Below are 27,617 nucleotides of genomic sequence, written 5' to 3'. Positions count from 1 at the left end.
GATGAGCCTTTCATTTACCGATGACACTGATTTTTCTTTTTTTTCTCTCTGTACACCTTCTACTTATTGGAATCCTAAAATCCATTTCTCCTTTACCAGGACAACTCATCACATATTTGAAGATGGATCTCATGGTCTTCTTGAATTTTTCATTCTCCAGGCGAAACAATTGGCAGTCCTCTTCCTCCCCTTCTATGTTTTGGCTAGGACCTTTATTCACTTCCTTCAGAGTTATTATCTCAGCTTATAATTATATGTTCATTAGTGTGTGCTTGTTTGGTTAGTGTGGGGGTTGTTCATTCTGCTTATCAAATATTTCTGGCTCTCTGCTTTCCCAGCATGAGGTAGAACTGCAGTTTCTTCCCTGGGGTTGGATGGGACTAGTTTTGGCCAGTGATGTGTGAATGAAAATGACATGTGTCCTTCCCAGGCCAAGGCGTTTAGCTGTCGGAAAGAGATCCCCCAGGGCTTCCTTTTCCTCCAGTAGAGGGCCTGTGAGTTTCTAGATGAGGGGTACTGTAGCCACCTGGGTCCTGGATGAAGGAAAGAAGAGCCCCAGCCAGCAACCTCTGATGGTCACGTTGCCTGAATGAAAAATAAGACTTTGTTGTTTGGAGTCACTGAGGTTTTAGGTTTGTTACTCAGCATATTCACATCTCTCCTGATTGATACAAATGTAACTGGCTTTCTCACTCCACATAAGGACCATGCAGTGGGGACAGTGTGTTTCTTTTCGCTGTTGTGTCTTCAGTATCTGGCATAGTACTGGCTCAGAGGAGGCACTGATACTTATGGGTCACATGCATGAATAAATCAAACCCCAATTTTGAATCCCACCACCATCCTTGCAATTTCCCAGACTTGGCCTCCTTCATTATTCCTCTTCTAAAATATAGAGCCTACCCCCTGCCCATCAAACCCAGACTTCCAGTTTCAGCGTACTTAAGTAGTTGGCATATACATCCCCAAATGAGAAAGGAATACAAACCAGACTCAGCTGGGTCACAGGCTGAAGGAGGGTACATTTGACTTAATGCTGAACATCTCCATTAGAAGCTTCTTGCTGCTTCTGAAGATCAGGAGAGAGGTAATCTGGTCATCACTGGCATATTTCTGTATCCTTATGATACTGTATTGGCATCACTCTTACTTTCCACTTGCTACTGTTTTTATCTTTCAAGAATGAGCCTTCTAAAATGGTCGCTCCTTTTGTAAACTAACAACCTATCTTTCATGCCCTGTTGTAGCTGTAGGCGGCTGCTAGGTGGGGCTAATGAGACACTCCTTTGAGTCTTGCCAATAAGTCTTGATTGGCAGAAACCATGAGTTTTTAAACTATCCTAAGAACTAAAAGGAGGAAAAGGCAAGACTTATTGGATGGGAAAAATATTTTGCTAATGTGGGCACATGCCCAGAACCCTCTCTTTATCGACTGCCAAGTGAGTACCAGACCACACACTAAGTAATTTGGTGTGCATTTTCTTGTTTTAACCTCATGGCCACCCAGCAAACTTTTTTTTTTTTTTTTTTTCAGTACTCAGGCATCTCACTATTGTGGCCTCTCCCGTTGCGGAGCACAGGCTCCAGACACGCAGGCTCAGTGGCCATGGCTCACGGGCCCAGCCGCTCCGCGGCATGTGGGATCTTCCCGGACGGGGGCACGAACCCGTGTCCCCTGCATCGGCAGGCGGACTCGCAACCACTGCGCCACCAGGGAAGCCCCCCCGCCCCCAGCAAACTTTTAATTGTTATTCCCCAATGTCATTTAAGGAAACTGTTTAATTAGGTTGGTCCTGGATGAATTGGACTTGAGTCCAGGTCTGACTCATGTTCATTCTGTTCAAAATAGCTTAGTAAACTTTGCCAAAGCCCACCAATTTTTAGAACTTGAGTTTTAATTTTTAAGAAAGAAAATAATGAAAGATTAGAGAGGCTTTTTTTTTTTTCCAACCTGACTTTTGGATGATTTTATAGAGATATGCTGGTAGTATTTTCTATTACATTATATGGCAAATCTCATGATTCCCAATTTGTGACTGATGATGTGGTCAAGTTGACTGAGCTAAATGATGCACCCAACCCACAGTTGCCTTCTAATCCCAAAGTCTGTATTAGCCCCTGCAGTAGTAAAACCTTGACTGCAGGAGCTCATAGACTGTTGACTGCGAGAGCATCTTTCATTTACTGACAGTCTTTGCCAATTACTGTGCCAGATGTTGTTATCTCATTAAGGAGGGACAATAAGCCATGAATACAACCCACGATGATTATAGGTGTAGAAAGTGCTAGGGTAAGAATTCAGATCAGGGTCCTTCACAGGGGTGTGTAGGTTGTTCATTTTGCAGGGCACTTGTTCTGAGGGAACACGAAAGGGCTGGAATCCAGCCAGCCTTCTACTGGCCAGGCTGTGCACCATGCTACCCGATGGCAGCCACTAGAGGAGGCATCCCTGGGCTAGCTTCAGTCTGGGTGCTGCTGGAGGAGAGGATGCTTCATTCGTTTCCCTTCATCTAACATGTTTTGTAGGCCTTACACGTGCTTAGAGGCTTTCGATAGATTATCAACTCTGTGGAATAGGAGTTGTTTGGCCAAGCCAGTTTTATAGATGGTGGAGAAAGGGAAGACTATATGGGGAAAAGGAACTAAATATCTACAGTGTGCTTAGACATTTCATATCAACCCTAGAAGAGCGGTTTTATGGTTTTATTTGTTCATTTTGAATAGATGAGGAATTGGAAGCTCAGAGAGGTTAAATAACTTGTCAGGCTTACTTAAGTAGTAAATGACAAAACCAGGATTCAAACCCAAGCCTGTCTTGCTCTGACTCCAGTGTTCTCGCAGACATTATTAGTGTCAAGATGCGAAAAGATCAAGGAAGACTTCTTTGAGGAGGCATCTTTTGAATCAGTCCTGTTACTATATATATTTGGTCAATAGGTTATTACCATACGTGAATTAATCAGGTCTCTAAAAAGTTTAAATAACATTACCTGCAGTTGTCTCAGAAGTTATGCCAAATAAAACAGACTCTTTGACTTACGAAACATACTATAAAATTTTTAATATTAATGATCATTCAGCAGATAATTGAAAAGCTAGGAAGCTCCACTGGTGTCTTGCTTCTGTATTTCCTGTGTCTTATAGTGTATTTATTTGGGAATATGGGTAGCTTCTTGTAAGACAGGTCAGGTGCATCCTTCCTTCTGATAAATGTGGATGATGGGGCATGTTCTGCTGACGGTCCAAGGTCACACGAAAGCTGTGACCAACAAAAGTGCAAAGCTGGCACTTGGCCTTGAGACCTCTGCTACTTTCCTTCCCAGCCATTCTACGTTCATGTCAAGTCGGGTCATTGTCATAGGGAGAACAGTGTGCATTTGCCACTCTGACCGTCACAACAAATATGGGAATTAAAGGCAATGCTGTGACTCTGTCCCCAGGGCTGTGTGACCTTGAATGAGTTATTTCTCCTCTCTGAACTCAGTTTTTCACCTATAAAGTGAGGGACTTCATATAGATGATTTCTGGCTGTGAATAAAGAAAATGAAAAAACTTTCCCCAATTTGAAGTCATTAAAAATCTCATAGATGGGTGACTTTTTTAGAAGAAGATGGCCATGCCTACTTTTTAGAATGTTGCTCAGACTATCAAATAAGTTTGACAAAAATATTTGAAACATAGATGATAATATTTTTACAGGAAGGTTTATATTGTTTATTAACAGCTAAGGAGACTGCTACCCTAAGGGAATGCGTCAAAATCACAGAAGGACTTTGCAAAATCATCCCATTCTGTACCCTTCCTACTATTAAGGATCAGTGCCATAAAGGCACTGTTATTGGTGTTTCACATGAGTTGAGGTGAAAAAGGTAATACTTTTTTATGAAGCAATGAATATTATTGAGATATTCAGGTCTTTTTTATCTACATAGAAATCTTTTTTATATACATAGTCAAAGATATAGAGAGAGATAAAATGTATTCTGTAGCTTTAATTACAAGACGTAAAAGTTTTCTCTCTTTAATAGATCTTTATCTCTTCAACATAGCTAAGAATTGATTTTTTTAAAGGAATCTATTATAAGTACTAATTTCACTTATCCATTTACTAATTGAGTTCTCTTAGATGTACTTGAGGGAAGCTGTGAAGATGGGAGAAGACAAATGATACTTAGTTCTTGTGCTCTGGTGTCAGCCAGCTGGCATTATACGTTTGAGTGATGGGAATTAGTAATCTGAATTCAACAGAATGTGATAAAGTTTTGTTCTCTAGAATACAAGGGAGTCCAGGACAGACTTCAGTTTTTCACTTGATGTTCTAAAGGCAGTCAGCAAAGAACTAAGTGGATGATAGGGAACTCATTCCTTAAACTTGGGGCCCCAGTACCTAAAACAGTAGTTTTAAGGTCTCATAAGTAGATTCTAGGAAATAAACTGAAATCAAGGAATCAGTTACAGGAAGGGAGGCTGGGAGGCACTTTTGCTTTGTGTTTTTAAGAGCAAACATATGCCAGTTCTTTCCTGAAAAGAAGAGACCCGCCCAGGGGAATAAGCTACTTCTCCACCTCTCCTTTTCTCTGCTGCTAACAAGCTCAATGGTGTGTGTTCAACCTTTCTTTTGTTCCCACTGTTTCCAATAATTTACTAATAGCTAAACAGCCAGAGGCACTTGATATCACACAAATCTCCTGTAATTACACAAAAAAACCTTAGATCAGTTCAGAGATGGCATCTGTTGGAACTAATGCCTACAGCCAAAGTGTACAGTAGAATTTTTTTTCCCTCTCAGACCCTGCCTGTGTTTTAGTTGCCTGGCAACCCATCTGGGATGACAGCTAATGTCAGCTGATTTTTACTTAAACTTAGCCCAGGAAAGTTTTCAAGGAGGGCCTTTGAGTTTGTGCAGTTCTGGGGAAGGCTCCAATTTGTGCTACCAAATAATCTGTAAAACTGTAGACTAATGGGCTCAGGCAGGCTAAATGTAAATGTGGAGGTCTCAGGGGATCCGCCTCCGGAACAGTGTGGCCTTACGGATTTTGTTGCTAACTCTTAGGAGCTTAGCAAATGAGCTTCAGCTGTATTCTCACTACTGCTCAAGTTCTGTCTGCCCTTTTTAAAGGAATAAGAAATGTCCAACATTATCCTAACCCCTGAATATTAGAATTTAGCCAAATACTTTATACGGCTCTTTTGAAAGAAGGGTCAACATTTTAGGTGCATAAGCAGCAATTGGGAGGAAAGAGGAATATTCTAACAAGTGAAAATATGTTAAAACTTCTTCTTTAATCCAGTAGAGGGCAGAAAGGAATTTTAGCTTTTTTTCTCACCTGTAATTATCGGAACAAAACTGTGGCAATCCAAGGCAAAGTTCAGTGACACGTTTGTAAACAAGTTATCCCCAGCCCATTACTACACATGTTATTCTGGTTGTGTAGACAGGTTCTGGCTAGTGTGCTCAGAGCCAGTTGGATCCAGTCTAGGAGAAAAAGATGTATATAATTTTGAGTTATTTATGCCTAAGAGGGGACAATTATGTAGTGTCCATATAACAATACTACTAATCAATTCAGATCTTATTTACTACTTACAACCCAGCATGTCACGGTTTTCCCCAGGTGTGTTTGGGGCGCTCCAGATGCTGGAATTAAACAATATGTGAAATAATGAGTAAATTATTTCAAGATCAAATGTTTCCTTTTGAAAGTATCTGTACCTCCACGTGAGCCTGTAAAATAGTAAAAGTGATTTTCACCACCTGCTCGGGATTCTGAAAGTTCCATCTTATCCTCTTAGAGCTACAGCCAAAACTTGTGGTGGTAGGAGCTATTACTTTGTAAAGATGAGGTTGATACTGAAACCCGATGACAACTGAGAAAAGAATCTTTTTCTCGGTGTTACAATTTCCACACTGGTTGCTGTCTGGCTTTTAAAAACCACTTTTAAAAGGAAAATAAATTGTTCACTGCTGATTTGTAGTGAAGGCTGCTTGGGTTAGTATGTAGTGTTTTAGATTGGGTTCCTCAGGAAGCAGCCCCTGAGATGGAGTAAGGATATTTACAAAGGAGCACCCTTGGGATCTGCACCTGTGCAAGGGAGGGGGCGGAAGCAGGGTCAGGCGGAGGGAGAAGTGTGGTGTCCTTCTCAGCGGGCCCCAGTGGGAACTCTGGATGCCGGGGACTCATCAGAGTACTCTGAACTGGGGCACTTCCACACTGATTGGTTACGGGATGTTTACCTCCTACCCTAACCACAGCCCACGGTCTTAGTTGTGGTGGCTCTTTGAGGTCAAACCATCCTTGAGGGATAGGCACTGACAGCCTCAGCAGCTGAGACACGAAGTCTTTATTGAAGAGGGATCTGGGTGCCCCATCACAGCACAGGGAGCGTGAGAAACAGCACCCCCCCCAAAAAAATCGGGTACACTGAATTCTCTTTCTGATGAATTGTTGATTCTTTAATGCTGGATAACTTATTGATTGCTTTAAAAAGAAAGTGATCATTCGCTCTTTGTTGTTTGGAAAATAGGATTTTAAAGAATGAAAAAGAGCACATTTTTATCAGAGTGTCAGATTCTGAAATATAGTGGGAGCATAGACACATATACATGGTTTATTTATTTGCATTGGTATTGCCTTATGAATAGAAAACTATGCTGATTAAAAGTAACTACAATCACTAATGGAATCATAATTTGTGGTCATTCTTTTCGACCTTTCAGGAGAAGTTGTTAAATAAGTCACGGAGTGATGCTGGTAGTTTGTCAGATAATGAAGCACAGGTAAATCCATAATCAAAAGACAGGAAGCAGGGAAGGTAAATTTGTATGTTGGTCGTGGAACAGTCATTTCCGTCTCGCCTTTATGTATTTCATATTTAAGCCTATTAATTTCATCTGTTTGTTCCTTTGTCATTCAGTCATAGCTTCAATTGTATGCCTGCTGGGAGCAGACCCCTGTGGCTGCTTCATACATCTTTGAGACATGGTTCTCACTCTCAAAGAGCTCATAATATCATCCCTAAAAGTCACATTTGTTCTATCACCACCAATCTCATTAGAAAAGTATACAATTTGGGAAGACGTTAAGTTTATGGTGCAGGAGATAAGTTTTCTAAAATAATGCTTTTTTCCTGAAAGGTCTGATGTTTTCATTGGCAATAAATATCTCAGTTGTTTTTGTGAAGTCAGTCTTAATTTGTTCAGTTTTTAAGAAAATGTCTGTTGCATACTGAAGTCTAAATACCCATAGTTTATATGTAATTCTTTAAATTAAAAATGGCGTTCCATGAAGAAAGCAGCTCATTTAGCCTCCAACTCAAACATGAGTGCTTTTCTTGAAGACAGAGTTTGTATTTCAGCATGCAGCAGAAGTGCCTTATGGTTACTTCCTATTTTGTCACATAAAAAGGAGGTTTGAAAGTTGGGATTCAACAAAATTAATCCAGTTTTCTTTTCCATTAAGGATTTTAAGTGAAACTGGATTATTACTAATTTTTATTTTTTTATTTTTTGCGGTACTCAGGCCTCTCACTGTTGTGGCCTCTCCCGTTGCGGAGCACAGGCTCCGGACGCGCAGGCTCAGTGGCCATGGCTCACGGGCCCAGCCGCTCTGCAGCATGTGGGATCTTCCCGGACCGGGGCACGAACCCGTGTCCCCTGCATCGGCAGGTGGACTCTCAATCACTGCGCCACCAGGGAAGCCCTGTTACTAATTTTTAAATGCTAGTGCATGCCAATAAAAAAGAATCAAATGACTGTTAGTACAGTTGGTGCCACTGTCTTGACTAATGCTAAGGCACCAGCAATTTTGCCCTCCTTTACTTTTGTACCATTAAATGTCAGCTCAAGTGTCAACACAGTAAAAAGGCAAATAATGTATTAGTATTATGAAAGGAGTCATGACCTCACTGTCCTCTGAAAGTGTCTTACTTTCAGTGTCCACAGCCCACATTGAGAATCATCAGAACAGAGGAAAGTTAAGCAGGGTGAGGATGTGGGGGAGAGAGACGGCTTTGGCAAGAGATGGAAGAGCCAGGCGTTATATGATGGCAGCAGAGATGGAGAACAGGGAAGGAACAAGAAATGTCGCAGAGGCTATATAGATAAGATTTGGCAGTAGAAAGGCAAGTAAGACTTGAAACTTACTAAGGTTTTTCAGCCTGGGTGACTGAGTGGATGGCAGTGCCATTAACCGAGGTGATGACTGGGGGAAGAGGAGCCCTGGTTTATGATTGAAAATGATACTGCTTTCACCATGAGAGAAGAACCTGCATAATTCTCCCATTTGGAAAAGGATGGATTCTAGCACCGATGAAAATGAACAACGTACTGTTGGCTGGGTCTGTGCAGCAGCCTAAGATCTGGTTTTGTATTGATAACGAATAGTGGCTCTTAGAAGCTCAGCACATTCTCGATTGATGCATAAGACTCTTGTATCTGTGCTTCCTGTAACAGTGTTTTCTCCTTCTGTTTTTAGGAATGGTGCAAAAGCTGGACCAAAAACTTCCGGTGGCCAATGAGTATCTATTGCTTTCTGGAGGAGTCCGGGAAGGCGTGGTAGACCTGGACTTAGATGAGCTTAATGTCTATGCCCGAGGGACCGACTATGACATGGACTTCACTCTTCTGGTGCCAGCCCTGAAGCTTCACGACCGTAATCAGCCTGTGACGCTGGATATGCGCCATTCAGCCTTGTGCCACTCCTGGCTGAGCCTTCGGCTCTTTGACGAGGGGACGATCAGTAAGTGGAAAGACTGTTGCACCATCGTCGATCACATCAATGGTGCCACCAACTACTTCTTCTCCCCAACCAAAGTGGCTGACTGGTTCTATGACTCCATCAGCATCGTCCTGTCAGAGATACAGAAGAAACCCCAGCGAGGGATGCCAAAGGTGGAAAAGGTAGAAAAGAATGGGACCATCATCTCCATCATTCTGGGTGTGGGGAGCAGTCGCATGTTGTACGATATCGTCCCAGTGGTCTCTTTCAAGGGTTGGCCGGCAGTGGCCCAGAGCTGGCTCATGGAGAACCACTTTTGGGATGGGAAGATCACCGAGGAAGAAGTCATCAGTGGGTTTTACCTGGTGCCTGCTTGCTCCTACAAGGGAAAGAAGGACAATGAGTGGCGGCTGTCCTTTGCCAGGAGTGAGGTGCAGTTGAAGAAGTGCATCTCCAGCAGCCTCATGCAGGCCTACCAGGCCTGCAAAGCCATCATCATTAAACTCCTGTCCCGGCCCAAGGCTATCAGCCCCTATCACCTGCGGAGCATGATGCTCTGGGCCTGCGACAGACTTCCTGCCAACTATTTGGCCCAAGAAGACTATGCAGCCCACTTTTTGCTGGGCCTCATTGATGACCTGCAACACTGTCTGGTCAACAAGATGTGTCCCAATTACTTCATCCCGCAGTGCAACATGCTGGAGCACCTGTCCGAGGAGACGGTCATGCTCCACGCGCGGAAGCTCTCCTCCGTCCGCTCAGACCCGGCGGAGCACTTGCGCACCGCCATCGAGCACGTCAAGGCAGCCAACCGGCTGACACTGGAGCTCCAGAGACGAGGGAGCACCACTACCATCCCCTCCCCGCAGTCCGACGGAGGGGACCCCAACCAGCCCGATGACCGTCTGGCCAAAAAACTGCAGCAACTAGTGACTGAGAACCCGGGGAAGTCGATCTCCGTCTTCATTAACCCTGATGATGTGACAAGGCCCCATTTCAGAATTGATGATAAATTTTTCTGAGCGTTTTTGCTGCCTTTTTTTCCCCTCTGGTTCTAAAACTCTCATAATATGTAGTGTGGTTTGTGATGCCGTCTTTCTGTTTTTTACATATCCAGCCTAGGTTGGATCTGTTAAGAACACATTTTAAGTTTCCTGGTTCTGCAGGATGGTGCAGGCTCTGAAACAGTATATTACTATTTCATATTCTGCCTCTGATTTTGTTGTTTACTTTTTGTAGTTATTACACATTGTTTTGGTGTTTGGTTTTGTTTTTGTTAAGGAGAACTTGAGCCATAGATGAAAATACCCATGAATTCTCTCACTTTTTTCTGTTTCATACTTTGTGCTTTCATACTTTTGTTCATGGGAGTGGGGAAACAAATCTCTTTCTCATGCTTCAGGATTCTTTTATTTTTTGTTTTCGTTTTTTTGTCTTTATTTTTTTTAATGAGCGTTCATCACCACAGATATTTGAAAATCATCCGAACCTGGGAACTACCTGGTACGTTAGTTGGATTTATTTCTTTCGACCAGTGGCCAGGGTATTTTCTCCCTCTCTGCCAAACAATGTAGACTTTGGAAGTGGTAATGCTATAAATTGTGTTTGGAGCAACTTCATTGAATGTAATTGTCCTTAAATCAGAACTTTGGATGGTTTGGAAGGGTGTCTTTGACAACTTTCCAGATAGAATTAAGGTTTCCAAATGGTAGTTTTAGTGTGTGTAATTATTTGAAGCCTTATTTAAATCCTATTAAAGAATATACCATTATAATTGTTATTTGCACTAATGAGATTTTTGCCATTGTCGGAGTTCCAATGCGTGTATTTCAATATAAATTGACATCCACTGTTGAAATGCTATCATTTCTTCATTTAGCCCATTTGTCTTCATCAACAGAATGATTCTTTGTTTAGTTCTTTAATTGTGGGGTCCTGTTTTGCCCTCCTTGATATTCCTGGTTCCTATCTTACTGAGAAATTTTTAAAGCTTTATATCTGCTAAGTGACTTTATCTGAAGCTGGGGAAAGTACATGCTTGATAAAGTAGTTGTCTTTGTATGTACAGTTGATCCTTGAACAACACGGGTTTAAACTGCGCGTTCACTTATACACGGATTTTTTCCACTAAATGTGTTAGTTGAATGTATGGATTTGGAATCGTGAATAGAAGGTCAACTGTAAAGTTATATGTGGATATTCAACCTCACAGGGGTCGGTGCCGCTGACCCCTGCATTATTCATGGGTCAACTGTATTTCTTTTGACATAGAGGTAAGCTTTTTTGTAAAGTCTCTTTGCTTCTACTGAGAGTTTTAAGGAAAACTGGAAGGAAAAATTAATATCAGTCCCCACATAGAAGATACCATGGTTGTTCAAAAGCAGATTTTTCTATAGAGCAGGAACCAGGAGATAACTGTGGGTGGCAGCCTTGGTGTAGAGGTGTCCTGTCTTCATCAATGAAATTACTTGCCAGGTTTAGGTGCTGCAAGGCATCGATCGGCTCCCTGTTTTGGTATGAACTTATGGCAAACTGTAGTGTTTGGGAGGTCAGGGGCCTGCCGATCTCTCAAAGGATGACCGTGATGTCTACTATTGGAAAGGTCAAGCAACATTTTGATTTTGATCCTGAATGTCCAGTCTCACGGGTTGGATTTTGGCCGATTGAAATTAGGCATATACGGTCTTGGTTTTTGCATGGGAATTATTGTAATGCTTATAAATGAAAATGAAATCATTCAACCATCTTAAGTCAAACAAAAATAATAATAATAAAAGAAACATACTGACCTTGGAATTTTGTTGTTGTTTGTTAGTTTGTAATCTGGAAACTATTTCCTTATTAGTAATCCCAACAGTAATTTTCAGTAGATATAGCCCTGGGCTTGCTGTTGTCTTTCAGGCCAGATGTCTATGTAGTGAACAACCAGTATTCATTCTTCCCTTTCTCCAATTTTCCTACTAGTATCTACCTATCCTCCATATAACGTGTCCTTCTTGGGAAATGACTTAATCCCCAGCTTCAGACATGCACCCTGATTGGTGTAGGCCAATCAAAATAACCATTTTCCTGGCCACAATCATTAGTTAGGGATTGGGCATACAATGTCAGCTGCTCCATTCGGGGACGTGCTCAGGATTCTAGCTTGGGATGCTGGGGGAGCAGCATGCACCCTGGATATGGAAGAGGAAGTACTTGGATTTGCTATCAGTACCGTAAACCTAGGGCTGGTAAGTCAGACCTTGTTGAAGGTGAGTAGAAATGAGACGTAGTCTGATACCTTTTCTTGTCTGAAACATAAGCAAATCATTGACCTACTAACCCTCTGTCCTTTTGAAGCCTGGAAGGTTGGTTAAAATAATGTTTCAAGTATAATATAAAATGCCTCAAGGGAGCAGTCATCATTTTAATGTTACCTACATATACTTCTTTGGGTTGTGGGAATTTATAAGCTATAACTCAACAGGATTCCAGTTCTCTGATGGGACATGTTTTTACATATTTCAAGAGTAGATTATGCTGGACTGTATGGCTTTCTCATCTGAAATGGAAGATCCAAAGATGCAAGTAAAGGTTGGTTTCAGAGTGGATGGAGCCAAACAGGACCAGATATTTTAAAAATAAGAATGTCCCCGAAATTACTGTGCAAAGTTATTTCAGGGAAAATGAGAGGCAGGTATATGTGGCTAATTTTACTTTCAGGTGGAGATGTGAGCAAACAGGGAGGAGGCTTTGGGGGCTCGTTGAAGAGCCCCTAGTGACTTCTTCACCAACCCCTTATACACACACACACACACACACACACACACACACACACACACACACACACACACACACACACACACACACACACACACACACACACGCTTTCACATCATGAATTGGAGGTTTCTTTAAGGTGTTTTGTAACACTTCCTGGAAGGATTAAGCCCATTGGCTGGTCACAGCTAAGTGCTGATTATTTTGGATCAGATCATTACCTTGCTGAGAAAAATTTCCTGACTTGGAGTTCAGCCTTGGACAGGATGGCTGGGAAGGAAAAGGAAGGCTGTGCTTAGCAGCAGCTGCTGGGTCAGGGGGCTCCCTGCTGCTCCGTACCTCAGCGGTGGTCTTCGGGGAAGGTACTGAACTCCATCTTTATAAGCTCTCTCCAGAACCTCTTCCTTTGAGTCACCCAAGGGACTGCTTGTGTGGCTATTCCACTCCCCATCTGGTCATTACTGGGGGTCAAGGAAAGAATCCCCATATTCTTACCTGCAGGTAAAACTTTTTACCATGAAATGGAGCACTAACTACTACCTATACTAAAGGAAGGGGATGGACATTATTTCCTGTTCCTGTTATTTTATTAATATCAGGTAAATACATACATAGTTTTAAACTGATTGAATGGATGTAGTTAATGCTCCTCTCTGAGAAAAATAGCCAATTGTGAAAATGTACCTCTTAACGCTGTAATTTTCATTAGGTAAACAAAAAATGTATGATCTAAACCTTGTTTAGAATAAATATTCGCCAATGGAGAATTATTTGCAATATGTCTAAAGTTCTCTAAATTTCTACCTTCTGTTAATGGGAAAAATCTCGTTTTTTCATTTTTTAAGAAAATATACATTATACGTGGTAGAAATCAGGCTATAAAAATTTTAACTAATTCTGTTTCTTTCCCTATGCCCATTTTATAATGATACCCTATTAGCAGTAAGTTCAAAAGCAGCATGTTTAATAAACGAGGGCATTTGCCATATGGCACTGAACTCATACTAATGTAGTGTGACCCTGGCTTTCTAAGTGTGGGCTGGCGGTTTTCAATCCGCACTTGGGTCCTGACATTCATCAAACTTCAGGGAGTCCATATGCCTGGGTCTGTGTGGTTTAGGGTAATGAAGAAATTTGAGAAAACTCAAATATTAATCTCCCATATAAAAGCATTGTTTTTCAAAGATCTTTAAAGACACATTTAGCCGTCATTTGGCATGGCAACTGAGATGAAAATATTTGCATTTCTAGACCACATTCCCTCTCTTTTCAGGACGAATGGATTTTTAATGTGGCTTGGGAAGGGAAGGCACCTTTTTCATCTGCCATCTTCTGTTCCACCAATTTATCACAGATGCTTAAGGGGGGGGCCAAGTGTGGGTAGAAGCAAAACCTTGTTTCTTTGACTTTACATTCTTATCTGTAAAATGCAGAATTGAGGCTGTTCCCTGCCTTTCTGGCTTTCACAATCTAAGATTAATTACCTCTGTTTCCAAAATAATCTCAATTTTAGATTTATAAATCCATCTATTTACACACATAGAATATTCATTTCTGCAGAATGTCATTTTAAAAAATCTTATTTATTGCGCTGGCATATGTGGGGGGCCCAGCAAACATTTATTGAATACTTGCTGGTGCAGATCTTCTTGCTAGATGCTTTTACTCATGAACCTGTTTACGCCTCACAATAACTCTAAACATGTAAGGAAACCACAATTCAGACATTAGATAACTTGTTCAAAGTTCCAAAGACAATTAAGTGGTAGGGCAGGGCCAACATTTGAAACCATTTGTCTGTTTCCAAAATTAAGAACATTTTACTATGCCACTCTGTCTCTGATATTAGTGTCTATTCTTATTATTTAGATTAAATTCTGTGCATTTATACAGAATCTTCATTTAGTTAAAAGGTAAACCATAAATAACAGAACCTGGGTTAAACTTTTCTTCAGAGCTTTTCATCAGAGTAGATGGATCATTTAGAGAAAGTTAATTTTCTGTCACTGACAGATCCTGGGAGAAGAGAGATGAGTGGGAAAGTTTCCGGCTGGGATAGGAAATGGACCAAATATGAAGTAGCAGTATCACCTATGAAGTATTCTTGCCAGTAGTGAGTTTATTCAAATTTTTGTTACACCTTCTACTTCATACAGAATTCAGAAACTAGACAAACAACTAGCACCACAAGGAAATAAACAAATCTAGGAGGCAGGTCATCTTGTAGACAACTGGTCTGGACTTTTCAACAATTAATACCATGGTACAAAAGGAGAGTGGGGAGGAGGTGTTTTAGAGTTACATAATGAGCAAATGCTATCCATGATCCTTCAGAGGATACTGATTTGAACAAACCAGCTATAAAAAAATTTTTTGGAGCAATTTGGGATTTTTGAGTATGATATTAAGGAATTACTAGTAAGCTTTATCAGGTATGATAATGGTATTGTGATTATATAAGAAAATATCCTTATTTAAAGACGCATGCTGAAGTATTAGGGAGTGAAATATATCTGTAACTTATGTTAAGATATTTCAACAAAAAATTAAAGCAAATATGGCAAAATGCTAAAGAAATTTAATTCCTGAGCTCAAAGGAATGGGCAGTAGGAGAACTACTGTTATTAGCAAAACACTACTCATTTTTCAAGATGTAGGGAGAGAGGTATTGTCTTTGAAAGAAAAAAATGTGCAGTTGGGAACTTAGTTACATTTAAAAATTAACTACTAATGATAGGTAACCAACAACTTTAATAGATCTTACAGAGGCATTGATGTAAAAATGAAATACATTTAAATAGAACAGCTTGTATTTTTAGAACTGTATTTTGGTAATTTAGGTTTTTTTGTAATGTGATGGTATTTTAAAAATTTTCTGGTCATTGGTTAAAACTTTGACTAAACCTCTATAAAATCTTACCATTTACATTTTATAAACCTATACATTTATTATTTACATTCATAAATCTTTTCATAGAAATCACACTCTTAAACCAGATTTTATAAAACCAGCTATCAGTAAATTAAAGACATGATTTTAGTGATGACTTAAGGGCTGGCCCCAAGGGGCAAGATGGCATTTCTTGGTTATGACTGTCAAAGCTATCTTGAAATAAACAGGTTCGTTTGTGATCCTTGCTTCTTCCAGCCTCAACACAGGCTGTGCTTGGAAGACTGAAGCAAATACCTGTCATCATGAGTCAAGCTCTTCCTCATTTATGGGAATGAATAAATGCAAAGAAGCTTTCCATTTCATGTGATAATAAGAATTATTAAAAATAAAAATAAAATACTTGGTTCGCAACCAGGGGAGCTTCCCGAGTGAAATCTGAAATTCACCCCTGTACACAGAGGGCAAGAGCTGAAGAAAGGGCCAGAAAACTCCAGGTTGGTAGGTGGCAGACTTAATAAGCAAGGGAACTTATATTTGAGGGTAGGCTTGTCTTGGGTGGCTGCAGGAGTAGATCTCCGTACCTGCCCCCCAGAATCTTTAAGTTTCCATAGAGGCCTTCACAGGGTTCAGTCAGTATCCAGTCCAGATGGTCTCAGCAACACTTTACTCTCTCAAGGCTGCATCCTTGCTCCTAGTGTGGGAATGGTGGGCGGAGCATACATTACCAGGACGAGAGGAGGGGTGAAGAGCCTCCCACTGCCAGGGTCCAGCTCTTGGGTCAGCTGGAGGTTTCATCCTCTTGATAATCTCCTCCAGAAAACACACGAGATCTTCTACGGTGGTTGGCAGGTACTTTCTATAATGCTTATTGAAATTCACCGAATGACTGTCCTCTTCCCTTTTCTGGGTCTTGTTTGCTCTTGTCATTTATAAATTGAGGAGTGAGATTTGTGACCTCTAAGGAGCCCCTCCATGAAGAGTTGTTGGCTGTAGAGGGAGAATAAACACAAAGATAGGAGCTGGACACGAGGGAAGATTAATTGATGACACTTTATGACTAGTAGATGGAATTTGCAGACTCCAGCGGGCGCTCCAAATGAACTGAGGTGGATGGACATTTGGGGCAGTGCTCTGATAGGCTAGGTTAATGAGAAGACATCACTTTTGCTTATCCCATCCTTCCCCTCCCCCTTGTTTTAAAAATTTCACTCCAGGGTGTCATCATTGTTCTGTAAGTTCCCCAAGGCCAGTCTCATGGTCATAGGTACAAATCTCTCTGTGCCCTCCACACAGCTGTGTTTCTGACATTTTATAAAGCTATTGCTTACAAAAGGATTTTACTGGAAAGTTGAAACTCTTTTTGCTCTCAAGTTGCTAAATATAGCATTGACCCTGGCTAACTCACACATCAGTTTTGTTCAGCTTCTTTATACAAGAATTCTTAGAGGAAAAAAGCCATTTGGGGGTTTGTGTGACATGAAGATAGATTGGGTGTATAATCCACTTAAATTTGATCTCGTGATTACTATGTGTTCACCTCGTGGTAGAAACCTTTGGGGCAATGTCTTCCATCATAATCCTGCGACTCTGACAAGATCACAGCATGACTCCAGCCTCATACTGGCCTTCCAGTCATTTTGTGTTTTTCTATGCTGATAGTGTGGGAAAGAATCATAACAGAAGTATAGCAGAGAGCCCAGGAATGGTTTCCTTATCTTCACAGTATAGGTCCTGGCCTACATCTCTGGCCTTTGGCATTGGCCGCTTCATTTTCCAAACGTTCGATGCCCAGACTCAATCCTCTTTCGATTGTTTTTAACACCAGCTACGTAGAACGTTGAAAGGTCCCAGGTCATTACATGAAATTCCCTGTGTTCTACCTCCCACTTTTAAATATCCTGCAGTCTTCTTATAAACACAAAGCCTCATGCTGCACCCTCTCCTTGTGAGATTCTCTTAGGCGTCCCTTTTCTACTTTCCTATTATTTGTTAGAGAATCACTATCTTCTAAGTATTCCCACCCACCAGCCAAAAATATTTTGACAAGCTTTCTGAGGTATGTATTACAAAAATTATAGGTATTGGGGGTTAAAAATAAATTTACAGGCTATGATTTTTCAGACTACACATTCTCCTAATTCCAAAATCCCATTATGCAACAACACTCCCCCGCATTAAGAATCATTTGTGTACATAGAAGGGCAAGTGGGTGGTAAAGGACTTTAAAAAATTTTTTTCCTGTCTAAATTGATCTCACAGAAGTACCTGTCTCACTAGAAAGAAGGATTCATAAAGAAATGTCTCTATAGCTAGTTGATCCATAGATTTTGTTCATCCTGAATTTCCGTGGTGGTGAGGGGCCACATGGAGTTTATAGGAGGTGAATGTGGTAGTGGGGGGAATCAGCCCTAGTTGCTCAGATATAAACACACACACATATATTAGCATAGTATAATATTAGGTTAGTTCAACATAATAGGAACCTTTGTTCTGCACCTGTCTTTCAGGGTGCTTAATGAATGAACACAGCTTCAGTTAGTGACCTACCACTATCTAGCCTTCTGACTTTATTCTAGTTACTTTCACTTTCTACTTCAGTTTTCCTGATTGTTATTTGAGTGTAATTTGAGTGGGTTTGTTTCTCAATGTCCACCTTAGGGATGGACTGGCCGTTGGGCTCTGGATCCCTTACCTTGACTCAACGGAGCATCTCTATTTTTATCTGCCTTCCATGTTAGAATTTCCCATAGGAAGTTATTTGAAGAAAAGTTGCCACCGTCTTGAATATTAAAAGCACATGGTGCACTTATCTCTGAAGGTCCTTCTAGATTGTTAAAGGGTCAGTCGTTCCAGAAAGCAAGTGTTAAACAAATGTGTTGGGAAGAATGGATAACATTTCAATACTTCATTATCCATTTAACAAACACTTAGTCTAGTGAAGTGGGGGTGAATGGGAGGGGAGAACATCAGCCCTAGATTCGCAGATATAAAAAATAAGTCATATGAAAATGTCATCATTTAGAAGATGAAAACAAATACTGAGAACTATTTTTATATATCTCAGCCCACACTGGCACAGAAAATTACAGTTTCTCAACCTTGGTACTACTGACATTTTGAGCCAGATAATTCTTTGTTGTGGACGGCTGCCCTGTGCATCATTGCAGGGTGCCTAACAGCATCTTTGGGTTCTATTCACTATATGCCAATAGCATCCTGCACCTCCTAGTTGCCACGAACAAAAATGTCTTCAGATAGTGCTAAGTGTCCCCTGGGGAGCAAAGCTTCCTCTAGTTGAGAGCCACTGCAGGAAATAATTCTACCTTACCTTTTATTTTCTGGGAGTAGAGACAATTTCAGTTTTATTTCTATGACTAGCCAAAAGTAAGTAAATACCTAGGAAATGTGAGTTCAATTAAATTTGTAAGAGCAAAGTGTGGATGAGTCTTTCCAGAGTCCTTCATTTATTACTTTTATGTTTGCAACTAAAAATACCTGCTCAAGCAGTTAATCAACCAACATTTTCCAGTGTTTCAAGTATTGCCAGCAGGGGCTGTGGATTGTACTCTAAGATGTAACTTTTTCCCTCAAGAAATTTACAGCGTATATGGGGAGATAATGATTGTGTAGGTGGATATACAATAAGCAAGAAAAGATCAATACACAAAGGGTCAAATGAAAGACCAGATAATAGTTATTACAGGAGTTGAGTTTAGGGAGAAATCTTGGGCTGGGATGTTTAGGGAAGTCTTTGAAGGTTAAGAGGATTTATAAAATTATGAGGATGGTTGGGAAAGTGTTGTAGAGAGAGAATTTTAAAGCGGGAGGTATGGTGGGGCCACATATGGGAATAAAAGATAAGAACATAGATAGTTCCATTCTTTCATACACTGAGGTCTGGAAAGTACTCCTGGAACTGTAGTTTGAACTTGGGAAATATATCTGCTGCAAATTTGTGTGGAAATGGAATTTTATTTCTTGTTTTACCTTTGGTCATCATGGGAAGTGTATAAAGCAGTTTGAATGTACTTGAGATTCAAATATTAATTGTCAATTAAATGACTTTAGTGTTGAATAAGTTTCACACATTAGCACTGTTTTGCCCTGTTATTATTTATTTATTTATTTATTTGCAATACACGGGCCTCTCACTGTTGTGGCCTCTCCCGTCACGGAGCACATTTCCAAAGCCATTAAAAGTTTAACAATAGCCAATGAGAGCAGTTCTTATTCAAAAAAATTTCAATCTCAGCCCTGTGCCCAATGAAGTCACCAAAAAAGTTTACTAGTGTCAGGTTGTTAACATTCTATATGGTTGGGTAATTAAAGCGATTCAACTATTTCTGAACAAAAATTATCAGAATTGGGCTTCCCTAGTGGCGCAGTGGTTGAGAGTCCGCCTGCCGATGCAGGGGACACGGGTTCGTGCCCCAGTCCGGGAAGATCCCACATGCCGTGGAGCGGCTAAGCCCGTGAGCCGTGGCCGCTGAGCCTGCGCGTCAGGAGCCTGTGCTCCGCAATGGGAGAGGCCACAACAGTGAGAGGCCCGCATACTGCAAAACAAAAACAAAAACAAAAATTATCAGAATTGCCAGTGATTAAGTCTGTAAGAGCACATAAAGTTCACTGTTGATGCCACTGTGTTCATAACACACGATCGATTCAAATATCATCCTCAAAGTCCGTTGATGAATCGTACAATGACCAATAAAGGGTTTAAACATTACATTTTCCACAAGTTTTGCAAATTTGTCAATCTAAGCTTTGGTTCTGCTCCACATGTATTTATGCCACCATCAGTTGTAATACATGCTGGCAGATTCCACACTTGAGGTTGTACAGAATTAGTGTTTTTCTTAACTTTGAAAATGTTCTCACCTGTAATTCTTCAGTCACATCAAACTCTGCATTGATTCCTCAAACAAACAAATCAGCAGTATTGATAAACCTATGAACACATCGAGAGCCAAGGAAAACCACTCAAAATCCTTTTCTTATTTTTGACTGTTGGCTTTGCTCCCAATGTCATTTTCTCTTCTGTTATGATTATCCCTCCCATGTTTTTTAAAAAATTTTCTCTAACATTGAAATTCCACATTAGAATAGGTTTTGGTTTGACCACTCTGAGAAATATTTACCAGTTCCCTGGAGTTTTACTTCAGCTTATATATTCAATACTTTTTTTTTTTAATTTTAGAAAACTTTCTTAAGATATAGTTTTAAATATTTATTTTTGTTTCGATTTTTCTTCTTCTGAGATTCAGTAGTATCCATATTCCATTTCCCTGTTGGTCTTCCATATCTATCATTGTCTTAAAATCTTTTTGTTTCTAATTTTTAAAATTTATTTTAATTTCTTAACCATTTTTCATTTTCTTTGCTCTGCTTTCTGTGTCTATTCTTATCTTCCATCTAATTTACTCTTTTCTTTTTTTTGAAACAATCTCAAATTTACAGAAAATTTGAAAGTACAACACAAAGACATTTTCCCTTGAAACTGTTGAGAGTAAAATGTAGATATGATGCCCCATCACCACCAAATGCTTATGCTTAATTTCCTACTAACAAGGAAATTTTTCCACATAACTACAACTGTCAGATTTAGAGAATTGACATTGATACATTGTTACTATTTAATATCCAGCCGCAATTCAAGTTGGACCAATATTTCTAGCAATGTCCTTTACAACAAAGAGGATCCAGCTCAGATTCTTACATTGCATTTAATTGTCACATTTCTTTAGTCTTCTTAGCTATCTACAACCATTTCTCAGTCTTTCCTTAGGTTTTAGGGCCTTGATGCTTTTGAAGATTACAAGGTAGTTAATTTAGACAAGTCAGTTTAGACTTGTCAGTTTTTCCTACATGTTTATAATTCATTTTTGTACCATTGACTGTAAAAACAAACTCTGTGCTGTTGTGTATCTATCTATCTATCTATCTATCTATCTATCTATCTATCTATCTATATCACGTCTTCTTTATCCATTCATCTGTTGATGGACACATAGGTTGCTTCCATGTCTTGGCTATTGTAAGCAGTGTTACTATGAACATTGGGGTACATGTATCTTTTCAAGTTAGAGTTTTTGTTTTTTCCAGATATATGCCCAGGAGTGGGATTGCTGTATCTCTTTTTAAGTTTTTTAAGGAACCTACCTACTGTTTTTCATAGTAGCTGCACAAGTTTACATTCCCACAGTGTAGGATGGTTCCCTTTTCTCCACACCCTCTCCAGCATTTATTATTTGTAGATTTTTTGATGATAGCCATTCTGACTGGTGTGAGATAATACCTCATTTTGGTTTTGGTTTGCATTTCTCTAATAATTAGCGATGTTGAACATGTTTTCATGTGCCTGTTGGCCATCTGTATGTCTTCTTTGGAGAAAAGACCTATTTAGGTCTTCTGCCAATTTTTTGATTTTTTTTTTAAATTGAGTTGTACGAGCTGTTTGTATATTTTGGAAATTAGGCCCTTGTCAGTCGTATCATTTGCAAATATTTTCTCCCATTCCATATGTTGTCTTTTTTTGTTGTGGTTTCCTTTGCTGTTACACTGAGTTCGCAATGCATCCCATTCCATAGTATATTATTTAGATTTTCCTATTACTGGTAATGTTAACTTGGCCACTTGATTACAATGTTGTCTTCCAGGGTCCTCTACTAATTTTTTTCTCAAAAGCATTTTGTAAAGAGTTACTTTCAAACTATGTAAATATTCTATTCCTCAACATTGTTATTACTTAGATCATTTATTTAAATTAGGATGGACTTGTGGATTTTTAAGGTCTTATAATCCATTATTATCATTGTTTATTGTAATGTTCAAATTGTCCTAGATTTGGCCAGTGGGAATCCCTTAAAGATGGCTTCTGTGTCCTCTTGAATTGACCCTATTACTTCTTTATTTTCATGCACAACAAGATATTCCAGACTTATTTTGTACTTTCCCTGCCCTAGGCCTGGAATTATTCATTTTTCCAAGGAACTCTGATTTCTTTTAGTAGAAAATGGTATTTAAAAACCAAGATCTGGGTTCTGAGCGTGCTAATTGCTACTGGTATGTCACTTCTCCCAGGCCCTCCCAGTGGGGACATGAAGCAAGAACCAAGAGATCTCTGAGAATAATTAAGAAAGAAAAAAAAAACCCTCATTTTAAACAATTTGGTCCAAAACTATTAGATGAAGCCAAACATGGTAGAGACTCACATGACGTATGTGTTTGTGTGTGTGTGGTGCATATTAGTTTGAAGGACTAATCTCTGAGATTCTCTGTTTCTGATTTGTGCTTTTCTCTCAAAGGTGCAATAATTTTCTTAATGTGTTTTAGTTCATTTTGTAATCTCAGTTTTCATCTGCTTTGTCAGCCATTTTTCTGTGTTCTCATAGTCAGAATATTATGAGGTTCATTTTAATATTTTTTCTTATAATTTGTAATTTATGGGGTTAAATTGTATACCTTGTGTTACCCATGTTTAAATAAGGTGTTTTTCTGGGCTATTAGGAGTTTCCTGCTGAATGGGAAGGATGGAGTAGGATATATTTCCTAGCTGCTCTGTTATTACCATAGAAAACTTAAAAAATGGCCTCTCTTTGTAGCCTTGTTGGATTCAGTAACATCGGATTCAAGAGCCAAGTTGGATTCAATCACATTTTCTGCCTCTAGCCGTGTGCTCCAGCTTCCACCCTACAGGCCTTGCTGCCAGGTTGGTGCTCTCCACTTTAGACTGTGTTTTGCTGTTGCACTACTTTCTGGGATCTGCTTCCTCAGAGCCTTTTTTCTTTTAGCCTTTGTTGTCCTTGCTCTGCTCAATTTGGTATGTTTACAATATTTTCTCTCAAGTTAGAGCTTTATCCTTCTGGAAAATAATTCCTGGTGGTTATTTCTGAGATTCTCAAAGGCCCAGACAGCCTTAGCACTTTTTCATCTATATGACTTTTGCTGCTGCTGCTGCTGTTGTTGTAGTTACCAAAACTTGGACCTCAGGAAAGTCTTTCCCTATTGCTGTTTATCAAGTCCATACTGGTTTTCCATGAGGATGGTGTTTCCCTTCTTGTGGATGAGCACTTATTGGTAATTTTTTAGTTTTGATATCTTTTAGGATACAGTAGTGAACTTCCACCACACAACAGTTATTTCATGCAGATCCTACTGCTATTGATGGTTTGGCCACAGATGCCTTTGGGGGGATCTTGCTGAAAATGTTGTCCATGTCTTTTCCTCTCCTATACTGGTGGATGTATTTTCTTTTCAGGAAATTTTGGTAAAATTAAAAACTACACATGCGGTGCCAACCCACAGCAAGTGCCTTGGATTTTGAACGAGGTAAATTCTTCCTTGGCTAGTTATCTGCAAGACGATAGTGTGGAAAACCCAGGAATTCTCTCTAACTCAGAATGAAGCTCATGTGAACCAGGGGCTGTGGTTATAAGGGGTTAAGTCCTGTTCATTTTGGCTGAGAAAGATTAGCAACTGCAGAGCTTCTTGCTCATCAAAATTCTTTCCAACCCTGGCACATGGTATCAGATGTGGCATGTTGGAATCTTCTTTTCTTCTGTCTCTTTCCTCATTTGCCCTTACTTCCTTTGCCTCTCTGTGATATTAAAGGGGATTTAACGAGGCTCTCAGATGCTGCTTCCTCATCTGCAAACAAAAGTTCATTGATTTTGCCCTCTTCCATGTCCCTCATATTTTAGAATCAGCTGCTTCCACTTGAGCTCTGTAGTGAGCATTCTCCCTCCACATTCTCCCTTCCCTGGTCCAATTGTCACCATTCCTGGCAGGAATTCTTCAAATATATGTGACTAGGGGCATGGGTGTTTCCTAGTTTTATCTCAGAAAGGATTTTTTTTTCTCACTTCAATTGTTGCTTTCAACTGATTGCTTAAAAAAGTTAGCAAAGATATCTTTACTACACCATTTTACAGCTGTTTAGCTGTTATTTATTGTCTTTTCATACACAGAAGTTTTGAGTTTTTCTTTACCTAAAACCTACCAATCCTTTCATTTATGATTACTAAAGTTATTTTTAGAAAGGCCTTTAATTATAAGAATGCTCATGTATATTTTCTTTTCGTGTTTTATTTTGTATATTTTTAGAGATTTAATTCTCTAATCCTACTGGAGTTTATTTTTGTATAAGGTTATTGTAAATGTTTAATTTACTTATTTTTTAAAATAAATTTATTTATTTATTTTTGGCTGAGTTGTGTCTTTGTTGCTGTGTACGGGCTTTCTCTAGTTGCAGCGAGCAGGGGCTACTCTTCGTTGCAGTGCGCGGGCTCTTCCTTGCAATGGCTTCTTTTGTTGTGGGGCACGGGCTCTAGGTGCATGGGCTTCAGTAGTTGTGGAGCACGGGCTTAGTTGCTTCTCTGCATGTGGGATCTTCCTAGACCAGGGCTCGAACCCGTGTCCCTCGAACCCGTGAATTGGCAGGGGATTCTTAACCACTGTGCCACCAGGGAAGCCCTAAATTACTTATTTTTATGAATGGTTAGTCTGTTTACCTCCTAGCATTTGTTTACATCTGTCCTTTCCCCACTGTTATGTAATGCCACAATGTATTAAATTCTGATGTAGACTTTCTGGAGCTCAGTGTGCTATTTAACCCAATCATCTGTCATTCTGTTTCTGTTTCAGATCCACAGTGTCTTAATTATTGTATCTTGAATATGTGGTTTATTATATGAAAGACTATCTCTTTTTTTCCCCCCAAATTTGTCCTAGCTCTTCCAGCTATTTTTGAGGCCTTTTGTTAAATTGATTAATTGATATTTTGCACCCTCGAGGTCCCTTTCAGAAATATGGAATTTATTTCCATTATGTCGGTATATCAGTAAAGTTTTCTGATTTTCTTCACAGATTCCATTCCTGCAAATGTGATTTCCACACTTTTTCCATTATGCAGTTTCTTAATAGTGACTACAGTAATAGAGACAAATTTAATATCAAGTTGAGACTGGACCTGTGAAATTCATTGGAAAGATTGCCATTAAAAGTCCATTTAGAGTGTTTAAATATTAAGGACGGTCTATTCCTTGAATATTTAAAGAAATTCCATTAAAACCAGCTAGGACTGATGCCATGCTGTGGGAGGGCTACATTTGCTTTTCTTTAAGTTTTTAATAGATTTAATGGCATGAGAGACAAAACCATCCACTTAATTCAGTCATTTAATAAACATCACATGCCAGGCATTGTGCAGTGTTGGGGATACTAAAGTAAGACATGATTTTGCTTCCTAGTTTCTCAAGAATTTATTTTGACTGAATAAAGTGGCAAATACTCAGATATTAAATAATGATTAAACTGGCAAAATAATCTGAGTTAAAGTTCTTTTGACAAGTCCTTCTTTTGAGTTTATCACTTCTTAAAGTAATTCTGGAAGGTTGACTGCTATAATCTTCAAATGAGTCATTGATTAGCTTTCTGTCTGAGCTCCCACTATAACTTCTAGAGCAGCAGTCTTATCTCTATCCCAACCGGCACACCCAAGGGATATTATGCAAAACTACTGATGCCAGTGATTCATTGGGTTAGTTTGAATTGTTTGAAGAAACCCCATGCTGATTTCTCACCACCCACCCCACACATGTGAAATCACCTTTTTAGAGCTTATAAAACTCACATGTGTTTATCCTTTTGTTACATATAAAATGAATTCACAATTATTTTTTCATCTCCTTCTCAGAACATTCTGTGGGGTAGTTAAGGTAAAGATTATTTCCTTCATTTTTCAATTCACAAAACTGAGGCTTAAACAGAATGATTTTTCCTAGGCTACACAGCTAGTGAGAAATGGCTAAAAGGCATGTTGGAGGAGGTCATTAATAGGAAGTAACCACTAGTTGACCAGTGAGCTTGACCCAGACATTCGGAGGCTCCTTACTCCCTCCCCTGCCCTTGAAATATATGTCTACCCACCATTCCCACAGTGGGAGTCATTTTCAAGGACGCAGCCTTGAGGGAGTAATGTGGCATTGAGACCATCTAGACTGAATACATGACAACCCTATTATGACCTCTGTATAAACTTTTAAGATTCTGGTGGTCGGGGAACAGATGTACTCATCTTGACAAACCTCGTAAGTTAAAACTGCCAACCAGTCTGCTGTGGTCTTCCCATGTCTCCTGTCTCTCCCTGCCTTCTTTGTATGAGGGCCACTCTGTGAACCAACAGGCATAGATCCAGACTCCTCACTGCAAATGTCTGTGAAGAAAGTAGTTTTTTGTTTTTATTTTTTCATTTTTTTTGCGGTACGCGGGCCTCTCACTGCTGTGGCCTCTCCCGTTGCAGAGCACAGGCTCCGGACGCGCAGGCCCAGCGGCCATGGCTCACGGGCCCAGCCGCTCCGCGGCATGTGGGACCTTCCCGGACCAGGTCACGAACCCGTGTCCCCTGCATCGGCAGGCGGACTCTCAACCACTGCGCCACCAGGGAAGCCCCCAAAAAAGTAGTTTTTAATTTACATAGTTTCTACTACAGACAGTGATGACTGTTTGGATCTAAATTCTATAGTGACTAAATTTCCTTTTGAATTATCTTGTAACTGGATAACTGGATAGTTCTTCCTCTGTGCCTGGCAATGGCTCCTACCCTTCCTTTTATTTGGTCACACCGCTTGGCATGCAGGATCTTAGTTCCCCGACCAGGGATTGAACCCATACCCCCTGCAGTGGAAGCACCTAGTCTTAACCACTGGACTGCCACGAAGTCCCAGCTTCTACCCTTCCTTTTTAACAAGGAGCTGAAAAGCGCCATTGTGTCAGCCTTCTAACTTGGCATGTGGGTCCTGACTAAATAATAGGAGTTGTTTATTCATGAAGACAACTTTTTTTATCTTACTAAACTTCCAGCTCTGTCCAATTTTATTCCAATTTGTTATTTGTAATTTTTTTTCCTGAGAGAAAAATAGGCTGTGTAATGAGACTATAGGGAGATATAATTTTGTATTATTGAGATATAATTTTCTGTCCTGTTTTGTATTTTATAATGAAAGAAGAACCTTAAAATTATTTCCTACCTTTGGGATTAGAGTCTTTAAGTGAGTGAGATAATATTTCCAAGAGTAAGCATGTAATTATAAACAGATAATGAAAATAGTGTTTTTTCACACCTTTTTTTGTGAAATGTAATATCGTTCAGAAAAAGGCATAAAATGTAAATACACAACTTAACTTTAACAAATTTTTAGAAAACTGAACACCCATTTAACCACCACCCAGATCAAGAAATAGAACATCGC

At 39.8% G+C, this 27,617-nt stretch overlaps 1 protein-coding gene across 1 annotated transcript in view; it reads left to right on the top strand.

The window, feature by feature from the left end:
• Positions 1–11,513, top strand: part of MB21D2 (Mab-21 domain containing 2) — a 105,158-nt gene extending 93,645 nt beyond the window's left edge. The window contains exon 2 of the mRNA XM_060149281.1: positions 8,475–11,513. Coding sequence (XP_060005264.1) covers positions 8,475–9,739 — 1,265 coding nt within the window. The 3' untranslated portion in view covers positions 9,740–11,513. The remainder of the gene's footprint in view (positions 1–8,474) is intronic.
• The last annotated feature ends 16,104 nt before the right edge of the window (positions 11,514–27,617 follow it).

Source organism: Lagenorhynchus albirostris, chromosome 5, assembly GCF_949774975.1.
Source record: "Lagenorhynchus albirostris chromosome 5, mLagAlb1.1, whole genome shotgun sequence".
Classification (NCBI taxonomy): Eukaryota; Metazoa; Chordata; class Mammalia; order Artiodactyla; family Delphinidae; genus Lagenorhynchus; species Lagenorhynchus albirostris.
This window is presented reverse-complemented; position numbering and strand designations above follow the sequence as displayed.